The 21,497-nt window shown below is 44.8% G+C and overlaps 1 protein-coding gene across 1 annotated transcript in view; it reads right to left on the bottom strand.

Moving 5' to 3' along the window:
* Positions 1-13,969: 13,969 nt before the first annotated feature.
* Positions 13,970-21,497, bottom strand: part of RBM28 (RNA binding motif protein 28) — a 31,661-nt gene continuing 24,133 nt past the window's right edge. The window contains exons 17-20 of the mRNA XM_082661899.1: positions 19,357-19,616; positions 18,684-18,783; positions 16,021-16,172; positions 13,970-15,347 (exon numbers count right to left, since the gene is read on the bottom strand). Coding sequence (XP_082518025.1) covers positions 16,038-16,172; positions 18,684-18,783; positions 19,357-19,616 — 495 coding nt within the window. The 3' untranslated portion in view covers positions 13,970-15,347; positions 16,021-16,037. The remainder of the gene's footprint in view (positions 15,348-16,020; positions 16,173-18,683; positions 18,784-19,356; positions 19,617-21,497) is intronic.

Below are 21,497 nucleotides of genomic sequence, written 5' to 3'. Positions count from 1 at the left end.
TCAGAGCGTTAAGGAGGGTGAGAAAGGCCTGTCGGAACGGCGGAAGGAGAGGTGAGGGGTCCTTGAGGGGTTTCTTTAGCGGCTAGATATAAGGGTTTAGCGAGGAGAGCAAAGTTAGGGACCCAGTGCCGGAAAAATCCTATAAGGCCCAAAAAGGAGAGAATTTGTTCCGCTATTTCCGGAGGCTGGAGTTCACGGGTAATCCGGGTGCGGTCGGCTGTTAGACCTTTTGTGTTAGGGGTAAGGTGGAACCCCGGGTAGGTTACAGAAGATACAGATAACTGAGCCTTGGCTGGGGAGACCCGATAACCGCGAGAGCCAAGGTAATTGAGGAGATCTGCAGTATGTTGTCTTGAGAGGCTGAGAGATGGGCTACAAAGGAGGAGGTCATCTACATATTGAAGGAGTGTGCTGGGGGTAAGGGAGCAGGAAGTGAGGTCCCGTGCCAGCGCCTGACCGAAGAGGCGAGGACTGTCGTGGAAGCCCTGGGGAAGAACTGTCCAGGTGAGCTGACTGGAAGTATGAGTATCCGGATCCGTCCAGGTAAAGGCAAAGAGGAAATAGGAGTCGGGATGTAGGGGGATAGTGAAAAAGGCATCTTTGAGATCCAGAACCGTAAAGTGGGCTGTGGATGGGGGGATATGGGAGAGCAAGGTGTATGGGTTTGGTACTACTGGGTGGAGAGGAATTATGGCCTCATTGATTAGTCGGAGGTCCTGGACCAGGCGATAATCCCCAGAGGCCTTGCAGACAGGCAGGATGGGGGTGCTGCAGGGAGAGTCCGTGGGGATAAGGAGTCCCTGGTTTAGGAGTCTGGTGATGATCGGTTGTAGGCCCCTAAGGTGAGTCTCAGAGATAGGAAATTGGGGCCTTGATGGAAATCTGGAGGGGTCCTTTAGGCGGATGAGGACAGGGGAATGGTGTATTGCTATTATGGGCTTAGAAGTATCCCAGACTTGGGGATTGATTGGGTTCAGTGTGATTGGAAGAGGGGGATAGGAGGGGGAGGGTTCTAGAGACAGGCTGAGAAGAGGAAGCAGGAGTTGGGAGGAGGGGACCTTAGGGTCAAGTCTAACCAGCTGGAGGGAGGCCCCTAAGTGGAAAAGGACATCTTGGCCTAGCAAGGGAACTGGGCAGGGTGGTATGACTAAGAAGGAATGAGTAAAAGGGAGTCCTTCGATATGACATGGGAGTGGACCGGTCTGGAGTGGGAAGGATGATTTGCCATCAATACCCATGACCGAGATCTGGGAAGGAGAAACTGGCCCGGAATAGGTAGGCAGGACCGAATAGGTAGCCCCCGTGTCCACCAGAAATGAGATGGACTTACCTGCTACCTGTAGCGTTACCCTGGGCTCGGCGAGGGTGATGGGGGTCTTCGAGTCCAGGCGCCGTCAGTCATCAGCCAATCCCAGCAGCTCGAGTGGTAATGCCGTTGGGTCAGCCTGCCCCCCGCGTGGAGACGCTGAGGGAGGGCCAGCGTCTTCTCGTCTTATTGTGTTATCCCCGCCTCTTCACGGGGAGGTCAATTTCACTGATTAAAAGTAAGAGACAGTAAAACCCTCGTGTGGCCATTCATACAAGTCCTTTGTAGAGAACAAGTGATTATGCTACCTTTCCACGGTCAAGATACCGCGGCTTTTTAACGATTATCACTGGGCAGGCAGTGCCTCTAATACTGGTTATGCTAGAGGTGATGTTTTTGGTAAACAGGCGGGGTTTGTGTTTGCCGAGTTCCTTTTACTTTTTTAATCTTTCCTTGGTGCACACCTGTGTTGGGTTAACAGTATGTTTAATAAATAGTTTAGTGTTGGGTTATATTTATTGGCTGTTAACTATCAGTATATTATCAGTCACTGATATAAGCTTGTGCGAGGAGAAAATTTTTCTTGTTACTCATGTTAACAGTATTTCTTCTATAATTAAATAGATTAGTCCAATAGTCAGGCTAGGAGTTATTTTATTTATTGTTGAAATTAAAACTTATTTTTGTTGTTGAGCTTGAACGCTTTCTTAATTGGTGGCTGCTTTTAGGCCAACTATGGTTTAAGTTTTATATTACTCTCTAGTAAAGGTTGTATCCATTTCTAAAAAGCTGTACCTTTTTAGACTAACAATTAAACATACGTTGAAACTTGATATGGTTTTTAGTATTGTTTAATGTTGAACTGAAATTCCTTTCTTGGACAACCAGCTATCGCCAGGCTCGTTAGGCTTTTCACCTCTACTTACAAGTCTTCTCACTATTTTGCCACATAGATGAGTTTGTTCTAGTTACTGCTTATAAGTAGCTCGTCTGGTTTCGGGTAATTTAACTTAAGGTCTCTTTGCTAAATTATTACTAGTTAAGTCATTATGCAAAAGGTACAAGGGGTAAGCTTTGCTTTTTTCTACTTTTAATAATTCTTTCATCTTTCCCTTACGGTACTTTCTCTATAGCGCCATTGATATTTAAATTTCTATCTCCTATACTTTAAATGTGTGGTAAATGTTTTATTTGATTAACTTATAGTAGTAGTGATGGGGAGGGGTATGGGCTAGATATAGTTCAAGATGTGCACAAGTTGTGAAATCTTCTAGGTGTAAACTAGATGCTTTATTTAAGCTACATCTTGTTTATCCAAGCACACCTTCCGGTATGCTTACCTTGTTACGACTTGTCTCCTCTCGTACGCTTGCTTAGCATGGGTTAGTGATCTGGGGCTTTTCTATGGTACTTGAGGAGGGTGACGGGTGGTGTGTGCATGCTTCATGGCCTTATTCAATTAAGCATTCTATTCTTAATTTACTGCTAAATCCTCCTTTAGTTTTTAGGTTTCATAAAAACTTTCGTGTGGGTTTAAGGGGTGTTCTTATTATAGAAAATGTAGCCCATTTCTTCCCAATCCATAGGTTACACCTTGACCTAACGTTTTTATGTGCAATAGTTGTGCTTACTTTCGTTCCTTTTTCAGGGTTTGCTGAAGATGGCGGTATATAGACTGAAGTAGCAAGGATTGGTGAGGTTGATCGTGGTTTATCGTTTACAGAACAGGCTCCTCTAGAGGGATATGAAGCACCGCCAAGTCCTTTGAGTTTTGGGCTGTTGCCGATAGTACTCTGGCGAATAGTCTTGTTTTAGGACTATTTAAGTTTACGACTAAGCATAGTGGGGTATCTAATCCCAGTTTGGGTCTTAGTTGTCATGTACTCAGTTTATGGTAAAGTTACTTTCGTAGTTTAACTTAATTTTAATTATGGCTTTTTACAGCTTAATTAAGGTTTGGCTTTATTTTTGTATTGCTCCTTGACACTCTTTACGCCGGGTGTCTATTAATTTGGGTCAGTCGTATGACCGCGGTGGCTGGCACGAAATTTACCAACCCTAGTTAGCATGGCTAGGTCAAACTTTCGTTCATAGCCTAATTCTTGTCACTGCTGTATCCCGTGGGGGTGTGGCTAAGCAAGGCGTTATGAGCTACTAGCGTAGTGTGCTTGATACCCGCTCCTTTTAGTCTTTAATGATTTGGAGGGCATTCTCAACTGGGATGCGGATGCTTGCATGTGTAATTCTGCTAAGAACTAATAGAAAGGCTAGGACCAAACCTTTGTGTTGATGGGGCAGTAATGCCCATCTAGACATTTTCAGTGTCTTGCTTTATAAAAATTTAAGCTACATTAACCCGTGGAGTAGAAAATTATTTGTATAATTTCATTATGGGGCTTGTGTCAGATTTAGTATTGATTTATTTAAAAAAGTGCGCGTAGATCTAGGGACGAAGCAGTGTAGGGGGGTGGTGAATATTAAAGCAGACGATCAGTTTTGTGAGGGGTAAGGGGGGTTTAAACCCCTATGAGATAGAGTTTTTTGAGCCCGGGGGGAATAATAGAGTACTATGTCCTGTAACCATTAATTAAATAACACCTGTTGGTTGTGCTAGTCCAATCACAAATACACACAGGCCCAGCTACAATTTATCTGACTGTGACAGGGCCTTTCTAAGGCCATAGCTGAGTCGATGCAGGCCCCCCCCCCCCAAAAATAAAAGATACCAAATGTATGAAACCTCAGTTATGTGTGAGCATGGGCTGATTAGTCATTAGTCCATCGAGATGTCTTATTTAAGGGGAACAAGTGGGCGATTTTAAGTTAAGATGGTCCTGAAGTAAGAACCAGATGTCTTATAAAGATCACCGTTAGCTACCCCCACGAAGTATGGGCCCGGTGCGAGAAGAGGGATCGCTGCTGAGCGGGTTGCTGGTTTCACGCGGCATGGTGATTAAGCTCGTGATCTAATGGAGCGGCCATAGGATATAATGGAAATAAAATTGTTAGGGGACATATAATATGTACGAGTATGCATATTATGTAATATGTAAAAGTAATGAAATTTAATACGAGCTTTAACTTACCGTATGGAAAATAAATGAATGCACAATAATACATAGCATGTACATATGAATATTTACAAGGAGAGACTAAAATATTAATATGCATGTGTATATGTGTATGTGATATGTACAATAAAATGTTTTTAAAACAAATTACTTTTAATACTGACATAGTACTATAATGTTATGGTAACTCTACAATAAGCTTTTTCAAGGAATAGTTTATGTAGAATTCCAGCTTTGGGTGTTGGTGGTGAGGTTTAATGTCTCTTCCTTGAGTCTTAGGGAGGAATGGGGTTCTCCTTTTCCGGTTTACAAGACCGGGGTATTTTGTTATACTACAAAGACTCTTCATTTTAAGAGTTTATTTTCAATAAGGCTGATTGTTGGTATTAGCACTAAGATTAGGAGAAAGTATGGGATAGTTGCTAATTGGCCTACGATGATGTATGGGTGTTCTACAGGTTGGCCTCCGATTCATGTTAAGGTTAGGAGGTCTGCGATTAGAGTTCAAAATAAGAGTTGGCTAAAGGGTCGGAATATTATGCTTCGTTGTTTGGATGTTTGAAGTATTGGAATAAAGATTAGGATGAGGATGGAAAGTAGTAGTGCTAGTCCTCCTCCTAGTTTATTGGGAATTGATCGTAAGATTGCATATGCAAATAGGAAATATCATTCTGGTTTGATGTGTGCAGGGGTGCTTAGTGGATTTGCTGGAGTATAGTTATCGGGGTCTCCTAGTAGGTCAGGTGTGAATAGAGTTAGTGCTAGCAGGGTTAGGATCAATAGTAAAGCACCTAGGATATCTTTGATTGTGTAGTAGGGGTGGAATGGGATTATATCTATGTTGGATGGGATTCCTGTGGGGTTATTGGATCCTGTTTCGTGTAGGAATAGCAGGTGAACAGCTACTAATGCTGTGATGATGAATGGGAGGATAAAGTGGAAAGCGAAGAAACGTGTTAGTGTTGCTTTATCTACAGAAAACCCACCTCAGATTCATTCTACCAAGGTAGTGCCAATATAAGGGATTGCTGATAGGAGATTAGTGATAACGGTTGCGCCTCAGAATGATATTTGTCCTCAGGGTAGGACATAGCCTACGAATGCAGTGGCTATAACTATTAATAGTAGGAGTACGCCAATGTTTCATGTTTCTTGGAATATATGAGAGCCATAGTATAGGCCGCGTCCGATGTGGGCGTAAAGGCAGATGAAGAATATAGAGGCTCCATTTGCATGTAAATAGCGAATGAGTCAACCGTAGTTAACGTCTCGACAGATGTGTGCGACTGATGAAAAGGCAGTTGAGGTGTCTGGCGTGTAGTGTATTGCTAGGAATAAACCTGTTAGGATTTGTATGATTAGGCAGAGGCCTAGTAGGGGAGCCAAAGTTTCATCATGAGGAGATGTTAGATGGAGTGGGAAGATCAATGAATGCGTCATTGAGAATTTTTATTAGTGGGTGTGTTTTTCGGATGTTGGTCATTAAGGTTCTTGTAGTTGAATTACAACAATGATTTTTCATGTCATTGGTCGTGGTTGGAGTCCATGTGAGAATAATGGCAATATATATTGTTTTTATTATGAGCACTATTTTTGTAATTAGTCTTGTGGGGGTTTCTTCAAAGCCTTCACCAATTTATGGTGGTTTAGGGTTGATTGTGGGTGGCGCTATGGGATGTGGAATTGTTTTTAGTTTTGGGGGTTCGTTTTTAGGTCTAATAGTATTTTTGATTTATTTAGGAGGAATGTTAGTTGTGTTTGGTTATACAACGGCTATAGCTACTGAGCAGTATCCTGAGGTTTGGGTTTCTAATAAAGTCGTACTAGGGGGATTTCTTTTAGGTTTGGTGGTAGAACTTTTAGTGGTGGTGTATGTTTTAGAGGGTGGAAAAGTGAATGTTGTGTTTGAGTTTAATGGGCTAGGGGATTGAGTCATTTATGATACAGGGGATTCTGGATTTTTTAGTGAGGAAGCTATAGGGATTGCTGCGTTGTATAGTTACGGCACTTGGTTGTTGTTACTGGATGGTCTTTGTTTATTGGTGTAGTGGTTATTATGGAGATTACTCGGGGTAATTAAATAGTAGCATACAAAGGGTTATAGTGATGAGGAAAGATAGGAAGTAGAGTTTGATAAGCCCTTTTTGGTTTGAAGTTAGTGTGGAGGCCTTTAGTTGAATGACAGCTATAGTTTTTGGTAGAATGGTTTCTGTTCAGGCCAGGTCTAGCAAGGAGGTTGCGAATTTCTGGCTTATTGTTAGGACTAGGTGAGGGGGTAAGCGGTGTATAATTGTAGGGAAGTAACCTAGCAGGGTAGAGAATTTAGTAGAGTCTGATGGATAGGGATATTTTAGGTTTTTTGAGTAGGTGTTAATTTCGAATGCGAGAATAAAGCCTAGAGTTGTTACTATAAGGGCTGTTAGTTTTAGGTATAAAGGTATAGTTATTAGAGGGGTAGTTATTGGGGGTATGCTGTTGGAGAGGATGAATCCGGCGAAGATGCTTCCGATTAATAGGCGTGTCACGCTTCCAGTGGCCCGTTAGCCCGCAGCTGGGCCAGGGCTTAGAAGGAGGTCGGGGATTGGGACATTGGCGAGCCCAGTGGCCTTCTTTTCCGCATTTGAAGCAGGCCCCCGGCGGGGTTGCCTTTTGCGGACCCCGTGGATGCTGTGATCCATGGGAGATGGCCGGCCTTAGGGTGGCTACAAGAGCTTGGGTTTGGAGGGCCACCGTCTGGTGCATCCGAGCCTGTCGGCTGGATTCTGCCAAATCCTCACGACCATTATAGACTTTAAAGGCCATTTTTACCAGATCTCGAATAGGGGTTTGAGGGCCGTCTTCTGCCCGTTTTAATTTCTTTCGGATGTCCGGGGCTGATTGGGTGATAAAATGGGTGGCTAGGACCGCTGCCCCTGCCGGGGTGTCGGGATCCAGCCGGGTGTAGAGAGTTAAGGCCTCTGTAAGGCGATTGAGAAAGATAGCTGGATTTTCGTTAGGCTCTTGGGTTATCTCTTTTAGTTTTTCAAAATTGACCACCTTATGAGCGGCAGCCTGCATGCCAGCCAGGAGGCATTGGCTCATGAGGTCGCGTTTACGACGGCCATCTTGGCCATCCTGAGAAGTCCAGCCTGGATCGGTGCCAGGTACGGCAGTCGCTCCGACAGGCTTGGAGTTGTCGGTAAGGTGAACCTGATCTGCATGGTTTCGGGCAGCAGTTTGAATTCTTTCCCTTTCGTCAGGGGTTAAGGTAGAGGACAGAACCACAAAGATTTCGTGCCTGGTTAGATCGTAAGCTTGAGATAGGTAGCGAAATTCTTTGATGTAGTGGGAGGAGTCGGCAGAGAAGGAGCCTAATCGTTTTTTCAATTTGAGAGAGGTCCTGGAGAGAGAGAAAGGGACATGGACTCTGACCAGTCCTTCCGCTCCTGCTACCTCCCTCAGAGGGCAGAGGAGATTTGAATCTTGGGAGTCGTGAGAGCGTGTATGTGCACTAATTGGCGAAGCAAGGGGCGTGGGAGGAGAAACCGTCGAGGGAGGAGGTGGGGGAACGGTTGGAGGGGCCGGAGCGGGTTCGGGAGGAGGAGGGACCGCTTCAGGGTAGGGGGGAGAGGCGAGAGATTTGGGAGGGTCGGTTAGTGGGGAGGAATCCAAGGGGATTGAGGTTTTGGATGGAGGATTTGAGAGGTAAAACAATTGACGTAAACGGAGGGGCGGGAGCGCAAATACCAGAGGGCCTGAACATTGGGGACCTCGGACCATTTGCCCGTCCTGCGGCAGTAATTATCTAGATCACGGAGGATGTTAAAATCGAAAGTCCCTTCAGGATTGATTTTCTAGAGGATATTGTGGCCAGGCCACAGTGGAATAGAAAATAAGCCGTCAGCAATGGAGATCTTGGGAAAAACCGAGGGCTGTAAATTTGGCTAGGAGGCACCCCAGGGGCGTCTTGGGATCTGGTTTCGATTGTGAGGTTCCCATGACCCCCAGTCTGTCCCTGAGTGAATGGAGAGGGAGAGAGGCGTCCCTGGTCTCAGTCTCCAATTCACGACAGGTCGGAGGGCGGTCAGGCTATTGGGACGTCTCCACAGTTGCCCGAGGCCCGGAGAGAGGACGGAGGAGTCCCTGACTCGGCCGCGATTAGGGACAGGGAGTCCGGTGGGCAGGGACTCTGGCGGTCGGGTGGATAAGTAGAGGTTCCCTGGTTGTCTCCTGGGGGAGGGGAGGAGCGGCCCGCGCCGTAACCCAAGGGGCTTGGTACCCCTCCCGGGTTTCGGCACCAAATGTAAGGTCGGATCTTAAGAAACGGCACCGCGAAACAGAGGAAAGCTTCAAGTGAGCTTTATTAGGGAGCGCTCCCGGGCGAGGTTCACTGGTCCGAGAGAAAGGGGCCAGAGAAGTCGCACCCGGGCGAGGGTTGGGCAAGATTTTATAGGGGAAGAAGGGAAAGGGGTGTGGTGAATCTGGGAGGGCGCAGGGTATTCCTTATTTGGTGGTCTTTTCGGGTATCCTGGGGGACCGTTTGTCCCGCCCCTCGAAAGGCGGGAAGGCTGGGCCGGGTGCAAAGTCCCCAGGTCAGTTCCTGGAACTGGGTGGTCCGGAATGTCTCCAGGGTAGTTTCTGGAACTGGGTGGTCCGGAGAATTTCAGTCTGATGCAACCTGTGAATCTGATTGTGTTTCCCTGCCTCGGGCCAGTTGGCCTTACAATAAGGTGGGTCTGGGGTCTGATCTGACGAGGGAGGTTGCTTTCGGACTGCCAGCAGACCCCGCTGGCTTGGAAGGAGCCGGAACACTCTGCCTCTAAGTTGCTGTTCCTTTCATTTGTGGCGTTACCCACCTCTGAAGTAACACAGGCCTACTTTGCTCCCTAGGGCCCTGAGGCGGAGCTGGTGGCAGCGCCATGAGGGCTGGACAAACTCACATAGTCTGGCAACTGATGGCCACCACACTACTGGAGGAAGGATGTTTGTTGGGGCGCTTTTAAAAGAATATTATCTATAATTCTGACACCAATTACAATTTTGCATCCAACCCCAATGTGTGTGTTTTTCCCCACGCTACACAATTCTCCAACTGGGTGTCCTATGTTCCAACTCAATGCTGACACTATCTACCTGGATATAGTGTCAGATTCCACAGGTTAAGGGCTGGGTCCCCCATGACTGACCCCCACCCCCCAAATTCAGAAGCCAACCACAAGTTCAGGTTGTTACCTGTGCTCCTGACCAATCAGAGGTTCCAGTGACCCCCTTCTAATTTGCTAGAGCAGCTCACAGAACCCAGAGGAACATTTTACTTACTAGATTACCCATTAACTATAACTCAGGACCAGCCAGATGGAAGAGGTGCACAGGGAAAAGTATGGAGAATGGGCAGGAAGCTTCCATGTTCTCTCCAAGTGAGCTACTCCCCCAGATCTCCTTCCACATGCTCACCAACCCAGAAGCTCTTGGAACCCTGTTCTTTCTGGGGTTTGTGGAGGTTTCCTCAAATAGGTGATTGATTAAATCATTGGCCACTGATGACTGAACTCAATCTCTAGCCCCTTTCCCTGCATGGGAGATGGGGTGGGGGGCTGGGAGGGCCATAAATTCCAACCGTCTAATCGCTGGGTTGGCTCCAATGGCATCCTTAGGGGCTTTCCAAAAGTCACCTTATTTAACATAACAAAAGAGACCCCTATTACTCTGCACAGGAAATTCCAAGTGCTTTAGGAGCTCTGTTCCAGGAACAGGGACAAAGGCCATATATATATTTCTTATTGTAAATCACGATATTACATTATCTTATAAGAAGGGTGCATCTAAATCCCGTCCTTTCATTGCAAGTAGTATAGGAACAATGTTCTGGACTTCTTCCTCCATCTGAGGTGCCAACTGCCATGATAGGGTCTTTCCCAGTGTGGGCTAGAATACAAAGCATCTTTCCTGCAGTAGCTTCCAAAGGGAAAACCCCATCAAAAGCCCAGTATTTGAGTATCTTTTTGTTGAAAAGTGCATGCAGACAATGGAGTGTCAGACCGAGGAGAGAGGAGAGGGAAAAATGGAGAGAAGTTGAGAGTGAGAAGGCAACGCTTGAAAATGAGCTGCTTTTACTAGGGTTTTTGCACATACAGCCTTTAACGTCCAGCCCTGTGCATAAGGGCTGGGAGTCCCTCGGGCAGAGGGGGACAGGAATGCGATGGGTTCTGGCCACAAGGCAGATTAAGCAATATATGAGGGGAGCTGCTGGTAGCCTGAGGCCCAGACAGTAGTGATGGGAAGATGAAAAGAAAAGGAGTGACAGGAACTGACATTAACTGAGCACCTACTATGAGGAACGAGGCTGAACTAGACAGAAAAAAGAAAATACATTAAATGATAGGCTGTGTAAGGTCGGATCTTAACAAACGGCACCGCGAAACAGAGAAAAGCTTCAAGTGAGCTTTATTAGGGAGCGCTCCCGGGCGAGGTTCACTGGTCCGAGAGAAAGGGGCCAGAGAAGTCGCACCCGGGCGAGGGTTGGGCAAGATTTTATAGGGGAAGAAGGGAAAGGGGTGTGGTGAATCTGGGAGGGCGCAGGGTATTCCTTATTTGGTGGTCTTTTCGGGTATCCTGGGGGACCGTTTGTCCCGCCCCTCGAAAGGCGGGAAGGCTGGGCCGGGTGCAAAGTCCCCAGGTCAGTTCCTGGAACTAGGTGGTCCGGAATGTCTCCAGGGCAGTTTCTGGAACTGGGTGGTCCGGAGAATTTCGGTCTGATGCAACCTGTGAATCTGATTGTGTTCCTCTGCCTCGGGCCAGTTGGCCTTACAGGCTGGGGAGAATTCACTGCAGCAGGTGACTGTCTGCTACACCCCTCATCTTCATCATCCTCAACAGCCAATCACTAAGGACACCATCGGCCACACCCTGGGGCTGGGATTGCCATCACGGGGCTCCATCTACTTGCGGAAGTAAGATCTAAAGAAATGACAAGTAAGCCACAGTCGCATATGCTGTCAAGTGAGTAGACGTCAACCAGAAAGGGTCAGGGACCAAGGGAGGGACCACAATGCCCTGGGTTGGATGAGGTTCCCAGGGAGAAATGCTGGATAGCACGTGAGTGGAGAAGGACAGATTGGTGTGGACAAGGCACAGCAAAAAGAACACAGGTGGTGTGCTCAAGGGATTGTGACCAGCAGTTTATTATTCTTTTTCTATCACTTTGTATTTTGGGACCCTTTCACATACATCACCTCAGGAAATGACTCTGTTGTCCTTCACAAACGCAGCTCCCTGGACCAGATGGCCTTCTGTTCCAGTGAGTTCAGTGGAATTAAACGAACTCCTACTATGTGTAAATCATTGTTCAGTATTGCAGGGTACATAGAAAAGTGTAAAATATAGTCCCTGCCCTCAAGGACAGAAAGGATTTTCCTTCCATCAAACGGCCAGGGAAGGAGATGCCGGGGTGACTCTGCAGCAGTGAAGTATTCGTCTGACAAAAGGCAGCAGGCTCTGGACAGCATGGACGAGCCTAAGGAAAACTGGATTTGCCATCTATCAAGATGCTCCATTTGGGGGTTGTCCAAAAGGTATTCTGGTGACTCTGCAGTTTCCTTCTCAGAATTGGTTACCAGGCTCAATCAGTCTGTGCCCTTCACGTTCTTCCCACTATATTACTTCATAAGCACAGAAGCCTGTCTGCAGCCAAACACCAGCTCAGAATCAAAAGCTAAAGTAACTGCAGATGTACCTATAACTCATCCATGTCTAGACCACTGAATAACACCCCAATCAATGAGCAGTCTCAGACTCTGCAATTAATCCTGGAAAGGACGAGACATCGGGACAAGAAAGAAAGAACCAAAATAAGACAATGCATGCATGCAACTTCTAAATCAGTCAACCTTGGGCAAAGGGAGGTCTGGAAATTTTCACTCTGCCTGAGAGAAACAAAGCAACCTCATCCTGGCCCTTTAAGCGCCAGTTAGGACTGAGTGAGAGAAAGCACAGTTGAGCAACATCTGAGACAACCTGAACTACAAACTTATCTTGGGCATCCTCAGTCTGATGATGTGGCTACTACCATGATGGAGCAGTCCATGGAGAAGTTTCAGGAACTTTCCAAGTTGAGTGGGCAGAGTTGCCACTTATATGACAGAATTGGCAGATGCCTGTCAGTCACTTCTCAAAAAGTGAGTGGGAGGAATATTAAGCAAAGAACTAGCTACGTGGATCAGCCAAAGGGCCTATGACTGATGATTCTGGGTGGCCAGCACTCACAGAGGCATATTTGACCTCCTGCTTCCTCAGATGACTGAAGATTAAATACATGGTGAGAAGGGGATCTCTGGAACCTTGAGGTTCTGCACTCTGAATTTTTAGCTGGAAAACCTCTTTTCAAGGCAAAAACATAGCAAAGGACATTTGGAAGTATTTCGAAGAACGAATTCACATGCACTAACTTTGTAACAGGAAGCTGCAGATCTCACTTCAAGACAGCTGAAGCAGAATCCTCGCTGCAGGTGAAGTCTAGAGCAAGGGACTGTACACCCTGGATCAAAGTAGTCTTCAAAACTACCAAGTCTCCCATCTACCCCCCTCCACACCCCACCCCCCCACCAAAAAAGCAAAGAAACAGCCAGGACACAATCTTAAGACTCTTTATTTAAAATAAGTATCTCTGGGCTTCCCTGGTGGCGCAGTGGTTGAGAGTCCGCCTGCCGATGCAGGGGACACGGTTTCGTGCCCCGGTCCGGGAAGATCCCTCATGCCGCGTGAGCGGCTGGGCCCGTGAGCCATGGCCGCTGAGCCTGCGCGTCCGGAGCCTGTGCTCCGCAGCGGGAGAGGCCACAACAGTGAGAGGCCCGCGTACCGCAAAAAAAAAAAAAAAAAGTATCTCTGAGTCAGGCTGCTGTATAACCAATTAGGAAAATCTACTGAAACTTGAGTTTTGATCAATGGCCTTCAGTCTTGGATGGTTAATGAAATGTTTGTTATTGTTGTTGCTTTTTAACCAAGCAGTCTGTAACTGCACTTTCACGTCTAATTCAGAAAACTCCATTTCATGAAACATCAGGCTCTGAAGTGAAGAAATGAGCATGATTCTCCTTGCATGAATACTCGCGAGGCAAGCGTTAAGAAGCTGCCCAGATAACCCATGGTGGTGTCCCAGCGGAGGACACTGTACAAGCAATCTGGTTGTTGAGTAAGTGGATGATTCATCTTATTACTTTTTTAAAGAACTGTGCAGTGTGTGTACTTTTAAACTGTATTGTAAATCACACATTAATTTGTTCCACATAGGAACGCCTACACTGAGAATCATTACACTTTTTCAGGTCAACATTCTTTAAACATTATTTTAGCTTGTTTTATGTTATTAACTAGTTAATTATTATTATTGCAAATGACCTTATATTCTCTTTCTTAAAGGTATGAAGTGAGTGGATACTGGCCAAATAATTTATACACATAGGTATTTGGCTATGTTTGTATCAATTAATATAAAAACCATAAAATATACCCATTTTAAAATCGTATCTTGTAAACCTTTAGAAATAAATGTTACATAAAAAATAATTTACTCCTGTGCCTACCTTCTTTATAGGTAAGAAGACAGACCAAATTTACATTTTCTTTGTCCTTTTTCTTTAAAAGTATATATTTATTTATTACATTGCCTGCAGAATTACATTTTCTCTTGTCTCTTTTCACTGACAAAACTGATAGGGGTTCTGGCACACTATCCAGCTCAGATATATTCTTGAGTAATAAAGTGAAGACAATATTGAACACGAATTCACCAAAACTGCCTCTGTGATTTAGTTCAATGCAAATCCTTTATGTGCGCAGATTATATAATCCAATTTGCTATTTTTCTTTTGCATCTTTAAGCTTTCTAAATAGTTTCAAAAGTAAACTATCAGACATAAGATAATTTTTTGCAAAATTATATTCACAAATAACCATATGCTGAAAGTTATATATTAAGGAGTGACTTTTTAAATGAAAATGATACTAGTATGTAGATTTTTAAATATGCATAAAAAATGGAGTTTTAATGGGCAAAAATTAGCAGCTTAAATAGTAATGGGATGAACAATAATTTTGAGGTTTAAGTTTTGTTTTCCTTGGGATTCTTATCATATAGTTGTATCTTAAATACAGATTTAAGAAATTTAGAAAACATGACATCATTATATGATAAAAGTATACGGAGAAATGCAAAATTGTCATTGTAAACGTTCAGCAATATATTTTTTTTAATTTAGTGATTCAAACATCATTTAATAAAATAAAATAAAGGTTAAAAAAAAAAGAACAGAACTGTGCAGTAACGTTTCAAGCAGCTGAATGATGTTTTAAACACACTGGGCTGCTACACCTGCCAGAAGAAAAAGCTGGAGCTAAGAAAATCTGGCAAAGCTATCTGAAATGAACCCAATTTTTATCTATCCTAAATGTTCAGATTATTTTTAAATGTTAATTTATAGATATTTGTACACTACCGGAAAAAGTGTCTGGTGAGCAGACAGCTGGCCAAGGGAAAGCAGATCAGAGGCCAGGCAGGCTGTGGATCTTCTACTTACACCTTTAATAAAGTGTCTGACTCCCCCACAGAGTACAGGCCATCCTAGGGCTGATGGGTTGCCGAGCTGCTGCCGGAACACTTCGAACTCCCCAAGTCGCACTGTCTCAAGGTAACTCTGGAGATACAGCCTCTGTCCTTTAGTTCTCTCCAAAAGGTTTCAGTATTTTCATGGTCTCTCTTTTACCCATCTTTAAACCAATTAAGGGCATTTCTGAGCATTCATTGGTTTCCCAAGATACTGCAATGAAATAGCCATATCCCTAGGTCAGCAATGGTTCTGAAGAAAGCATCACTTATTATGGCACCAGACTGGACTGGGGAATTAAGAGCTTTGTGCTGTATTTCCAACTCTTTCTCTGGCCATGCTCACTGCTCTCTCCACCACCGACCACCTCTCTTGAGTCCTCAGGAGGAGGTGCTGGAAGACAGGAAATGCAGGTTAGCAGCACCCAGGCTAGTGTCTGTGGGCCACTGCCAACTGATTTCTAGTTAACTACCAACAGTTACCCACTCATTTGGCAAACAATTATCAGGTGTTGCTCCTGGCCAGGCCCCACGCCCTCAATTACTTTCCAAGTTTCTCCCACCCTCAAAGACTAGGTTGGAAATCATGTTTCTCTGCTCTTTCTTAATCGATTCCTGCAGTATGTAGGACTACATACCTGAATTAGAGTTAGGAATATCAAAAATGTTTATAAATAATAAAGGATTCCCATATATTAGAAAGGAGAGTCTGTTATTCAAAAAGCCACAAAATATCTCATTTAGAGAAGACACTTAACAAAATATACATCTTAAAAATTCAGCAGTCAAGAATGCTTTTTATAATTGTTTCCATTTGAGCAACAGAGAATTAACATGGATAAGAATTATAAACACAACTTCACACAAAATATGCAAGAAGCATCACGTTTTTCTGAGATTCCTCTTTGTGGTTATCTAACCACACACGAGGGAGGGACCAAAGTTCAGATGTGCCCCAGTCGCAGTGCCCCAAAGTGGCAGTGCACTCAAGGAGTTTCCTTCCCTCAGTAAATGACATGGGGGAGGCGGGGAGGCTTTACCAAGAAGCACACAATCCAGCTTCTTACCCAGTCTGCTACCATCATCAACTGTCAAACCATTTGCTCCTCTTTGCAAGAGGAGCTCCTTTAGAAGGTCCCAATAACTTCTGCTTATATTGTTCGACCAGCTGGTTGAAGCGAATTTCTGTCTTATTTCCCTTAGCTTTCTTCCTAGGTACCTACAAATGAAAGGCAAGGAAACGTAAGATAATCGGTTTCAAGCATTAAGTATTACCTTACCCTTAGGCCAGCCAAGGGAGAAAGTAGGTTCAGAAATCTTGTCCACCACAAGAGGGACTTCCAGGCAATGACCCCACAAGAATCATCCATTGGTAAGAAATCAGATCAGGAGTGCCTAAGAGAAGGGCCCCACTAAAGTACCGTGTTTCAAAGGCCTCTCCCCCTTCAATTCCCAAATGTTCACACGAATCTCCTCCAAGATGAGTCACAGCCCCAAGTCTGGATGGTCTTGCTTGTTGCCCTTTCCCTCACCAAGAATTACAGGGTTTCAAAGAGAGCTCTATAAGATAGTCTGATGGGTCAGAGGCTTTCCAGAGACACAGATTTCTTGAGTAGGATGAGAAGCTAATGCTCTTGTACCCTTTAAAGAAAGGAACTAGGCAAGGAAAAAAAGAAAATTTGACTTCAAATGATCAAGAATGTAGGACCACCACTTTCTATTAAGAACTAGGGCTCCGGGCTTCCCTGGTGGCGCAGTGGTTGAGAGTCCGCCTGCCGATGCAGGGGACACGGGTTCGTGCCCCGGTCCGGGAAGATCCCACATGCCGTGGAGCGGCTGGGCCCGTGGGCCATGGCCACTAAGCCTGCGTGTCCGGAGCCTGTGCTTCGCAGCGGGAGAGGCCACAACAGTGAGAGGCCCGCATAGCGCAAAAAAAAAAAAAGAACTAGGGCTCCTTGGAAGCTAATGCCAGGGTTGACGAAGAAATAGATAAGTTGGGACATCCAGTTGTACTAGGAAGTAAGGACACTATCAAAGACAGGATCATGTCGGAAGGACTCAGGCAGGAGTCAACCTGAAGGGGCTTCTGCTGGCCTCAGATGGGACAAGAGTAATGACTGCATCTGACTGAAACACATCAAGTACATAAAAACTCAGGAATTCACAATACTAAAAAAAATTGTACTTGTCATCTGAGGAGGTTGGTAGGGCAACAACTCATTACTCTGGAATCTGATAAAAGGAAAAGAACAAAATCAAGCATTTACCCTGCCTTTCCTACACAAATGATATTTCATGGGAACCAAACAGTTGACGAGGGAAGATTCTTTTTTTCTAGAATTCTTCTTAAAAAACACAAAAGCGTTGACAAAATTAGAAAATTACCATTCTGCAACTCGTATTGAAATACGGATCTAGATAGCAATCATCAGTGGGTGCTAAGACCCTTAGGTGGGAAGCTGATGGGGGACTTTACAAATGGAGGGATAAGGTAGACAATTCCTAAACTTACTGATGAATCACAGCATCACTAAAAAATGGGGCAACCAGACACTATGCACCTTACAGTGCAATGCAACAGAAAGCACACAGCACCACCTATGAAATACTCTCGCCAAGAAAACTGAACTTGAATCTAATCTAGCCTCTAGATCTAACAACCAGCTTGTAGGCAACATGGGGTGTTAGAGGAACAAGTTAAATGACAGCACAAGGAAGAAAGCAACTAAATTCAAAATGTAATACATTCTAAGGCTAAGGACCTGGCTTATCCAACAAATTAACTGCATGGAAAAAAGCAGGGTGGATGTAAGGAAGACTGGATATTATAGGGGGAAAAAAAAGATTTAAGAGATTTAAAAATGAAGTATAAGGAATTCCCTGGCGGTCCAGTGGTTAGGACTCTGCGCTTTCACTGCCGTGGCCCAGGTTCAATACCTGGTCAGGGAACTAAGATCCCACAAGCTGCAGGGCATGGCCAAAAAAAAATTACGAGTATAACATGGAACCTGATTCATACTAACCAACTTAAAAAATGTATTTTTGAGGTAACTGGGAACGTTTTAATATGGATTACATATTAGCTATTAAGAGCTTCTTATTAATATCATTAGATGTGATGATGGCATAATATGTGTTTGGGTATATGTGTGTTTAAGGCCTGATCAGCTCGAGATGAATTCTGAGATATTTTTCTGAGCAATATACCTCATTTCCACATGAGGCACATTTACAAGTGAAGTAGAATTCACTTTAATATATTCACAGGGTGGGGTGGGGTGGGGGGGTAGGTAAAACAAGATAATTGTTGAAGCAGAGTAACCAATACATGGGGTTCGTTTTATTATTCTCCCCACTTTTAGGACCGTGTACCTCCACATCCTCTAAAAAGCTGCAATCTTGTACCTAAGTGCAATCTAGAAGCCCTTTCCTTTTTTTTTGCAGTACATGGGCCCCTCACTGTTGTGGCCTCTCCCGTTGCGGAGCACAGGCTCCGGATGCGCAGGCTCAGCGGCCATGGATCACGGGCCCAGCCGCTCCGCGGCACGTGGGATCTTCCCGGACCGGGGCACGAACCCGTGTCCCCTGCATTGGCAGGTGGACTCTCAACCACTGCGCCACCAGGGAAGTCCTGAAGCCCCTTCCCTTTGCACAACTAATCACGGCACAAGCGGCTGCCGACCCCAGCAGAGCTGTGCCGTGCCAAAGCCTCGTGGCCTCCAGAACTTACCTGCTTGGAAGATAATTTCTGCTTCTCTTGCTTCCAGTGGTTTATCTGGGGGGTTGTCTTCTTGGGAGCGAGAGGCTTCATTTTGCCTTTGTCCCGTAACCTGAAACAATACGGTCAAGTGTCACCCTGAGTTCCTCCTCTAATTGGGACCCCTGAGATTTTTCTCAGCCCAAAAGATAAAATGCCTTTTCTTACTCTGGCTCTTTCTAAGCCCATGAGAAATCATGCTAAAAAGGGATACTGCAACAGAATGTCCTATGGCTCAACATCTGTATACTTCTCTTTTTGTTTTAGCTTAAAACCTCAAGGAAATCTCAAAAACCTTCATATACTTAACAAAAATTGTGTCAAGATCGACTTCTGTTGACAGCACTAATCTGTTGTCCCAAACAGAAACCTCAGGTAGACGGGCCTCAGCTGACAGAGAAGAGACCGCCATCAGGACAGGAGGAAGCTCTTCAGAAGAGAAAAATCATGAAAGCCCGCACTGGAAGGCTCCTCCGAGGCCCCCTCTGCCAGTCCTGTTCCGGCCTCCATTTGGTCCAAGAGTGACTCTGCTGGTGTAGAGATACTTCATGCGGGACTGGAGCACACTAAGCATCCCTTTCATCCAAACAAAGAGGAAAAAGGGCGAAGCAAGACAAACCCCCTGAGCCGCCATCCTGCCTCTCACCTAATTTTGGGGCCTCGGTGTGAGGGGAGGACCAGGACCTTTCTTCGCTTCTTCCCATCAGACAGCTCCACGTGCTCCACTTCGGCCTTGGTCTGGAACCCTGTCCACGAGACAGATCCTGCCTTCTCCTTCTGCTCCACGGGTGCCTTGCTTTGTTGAGGCATGTGGCTCTGAGCTGTTTTCTGTTGCTGTTTTTTCCCAAGCTCTGGTGGTTCTTGCTGGGGCTGCTCACCAGTTGCCGACATGGATTTCACTTTTTGCTGTATAAGACAAGGGAATGGCATTTAGTTACTGGGTGAGGTTATTTGCTGGAAATATTCAGAAGAGGAATGAGCTGGTGAGAGAAGGGGAATTCTTCCCCCAAATAGTTTGAGACTATAGGAAAGTGAATGCAAGTAGTTCACAGGCCCTGAAATAGTAACAGATGGTTACTGGGTGGGGGACACAAAACAACCATTTCCCTTTCCACATGCAGAAATAGGGGAAAAGTACAGGTATGTCCAAAACGCAAAAGCCAGTAGAAAATAGGCCAGTAGCATGGGACAATTACCAAAGGTGTAACAAATGTATAATGGGAATGAGAAGAAAGAAGAGAAATATTTGAAGTAATAAGAGCTAAGGATTTCCAAACTTAAGGACAGACACTAAACCACAGATCCAGGCCAAAAACCAAACAGGATATTAAAAAAAAAAGAAAAAAGTACACCTAGGCATATCATATCAAACAGCAGAAAATCAAAGAGAAAACCTTGAAAGAAGCCAGAGGTAGGGAAAATACATTACCTACAGAGGAACAAAGTTAAGATTACATTGGATTAAAAAAAAAAAAGATTACATTGGATTTCCCTTCAGAAACCATATAAGCAAGAAGAGAATAGAAGGAAATATTTAAAGTTTGGGGGAAAAAAATCACCAACTTAGAATGCTTTACCCGTGTAATTATCCTTCAAAAGTGAAGGAAAAACAGAAACTTTCTCAGACAAACAAAAATTAAAGAAATCTGGGAATTCCCTGGCAGTCCACGGTTAGGACTCAGTGCTCTCACTGCCGGGGGCCCGGGTTCGAGCCCTCACTGGGGAACTAGGATCCCACAATACGCACAGTGAGGCCAAAAAAAAAAAAACTTTAAAGAAATTTATCACTGGTAGACATGCCTTGCAAGAAATACTACATGAATGTATTAAGGGAAAAGAAATGACACATCAGAAACTTGAATCCATATAGAGAAAGGAAAAACATTAGAGAAAAGATAACTGAAATGAAGATAAGGAAAAGATGCCATGAGAAGGAAGACAAAGTATGTTACAGATTGATTTTGCACTGAAGTGGGGGAAGAAAAAGAAGATTCATGTGAAATTAATGTAGTAATAACAATGTTATTTTGTCCTTTTCACCTCAGAAATCTAGACAGGCACACTGACACAACAAAGATCTATTATATGCCTCTTATGTGCCAGTCTCTAAGTGGTAAGGGTACAGATGGACAGAATGAAGTGTCTACCTTTTAGCACTCACAGTCCAGTGGAGAAAAGAGACATTCACAAAGTAAAAAACTAAAAAAAAGTTTAAGGAACTTCATGAAGTACAAGTAATAAAGTCTTATCTCTTGAGAGAGGTGGGGAAATGCTACTTGTGGAATATGAGTATGGAAACTGAGTAGAAGTATCCTTGAGTCAGGGGAGAGGAACACTTTTACACAGAGAGATCAGTATGTACATTAAGTGTAGGCAACAAATAAGGCCACCTGAATTTTTTTTAAGCCAGTAGCTACAGAATCACCTCTGACTTAGGCAGTAAATAATTCTATAACTACAATAATAAAGCTGCCTTGAATAATAACCAGAACTCAGGTTTTTCCAACCCAGGGCCATTGAATTAACCACTGATACTGCTCCTCTAAAAGTCATGCTCAGGGCTTCCCTGGCGGAGCAATGGTTAAGAATCCACCTGCCAATGCAGGGGACACGGGTTCGAGCCCTGGTCTGGGAAGATCCCACATGCTGCGGACGAACTAAGCCCGTGCGCCACAATTACTGAGCCTGCACTCTAGAGCCCGCGAGCCACAACCACTGAGACCACATGCCACAACTACTGAAGCCCGCGCACCTAGAGCCTGTGCTCCACAACATAAGAAGCCACCA

This window comes from Grampus griseus (assembly GCF_964374135.1).
Source record: "Grampus griseus genome assembly, chromosome: 9".
NCBI classification, from domain to species: domain Eukaryota; kingdom Metazoa; phylum Chordata; class Mammalia; order Artiodactyla; family Delphinidae; genus Grampus; species Grampus griseus.
This window is presented reverse-complemented; position numbering and strand designations above follow the sequence as displayed.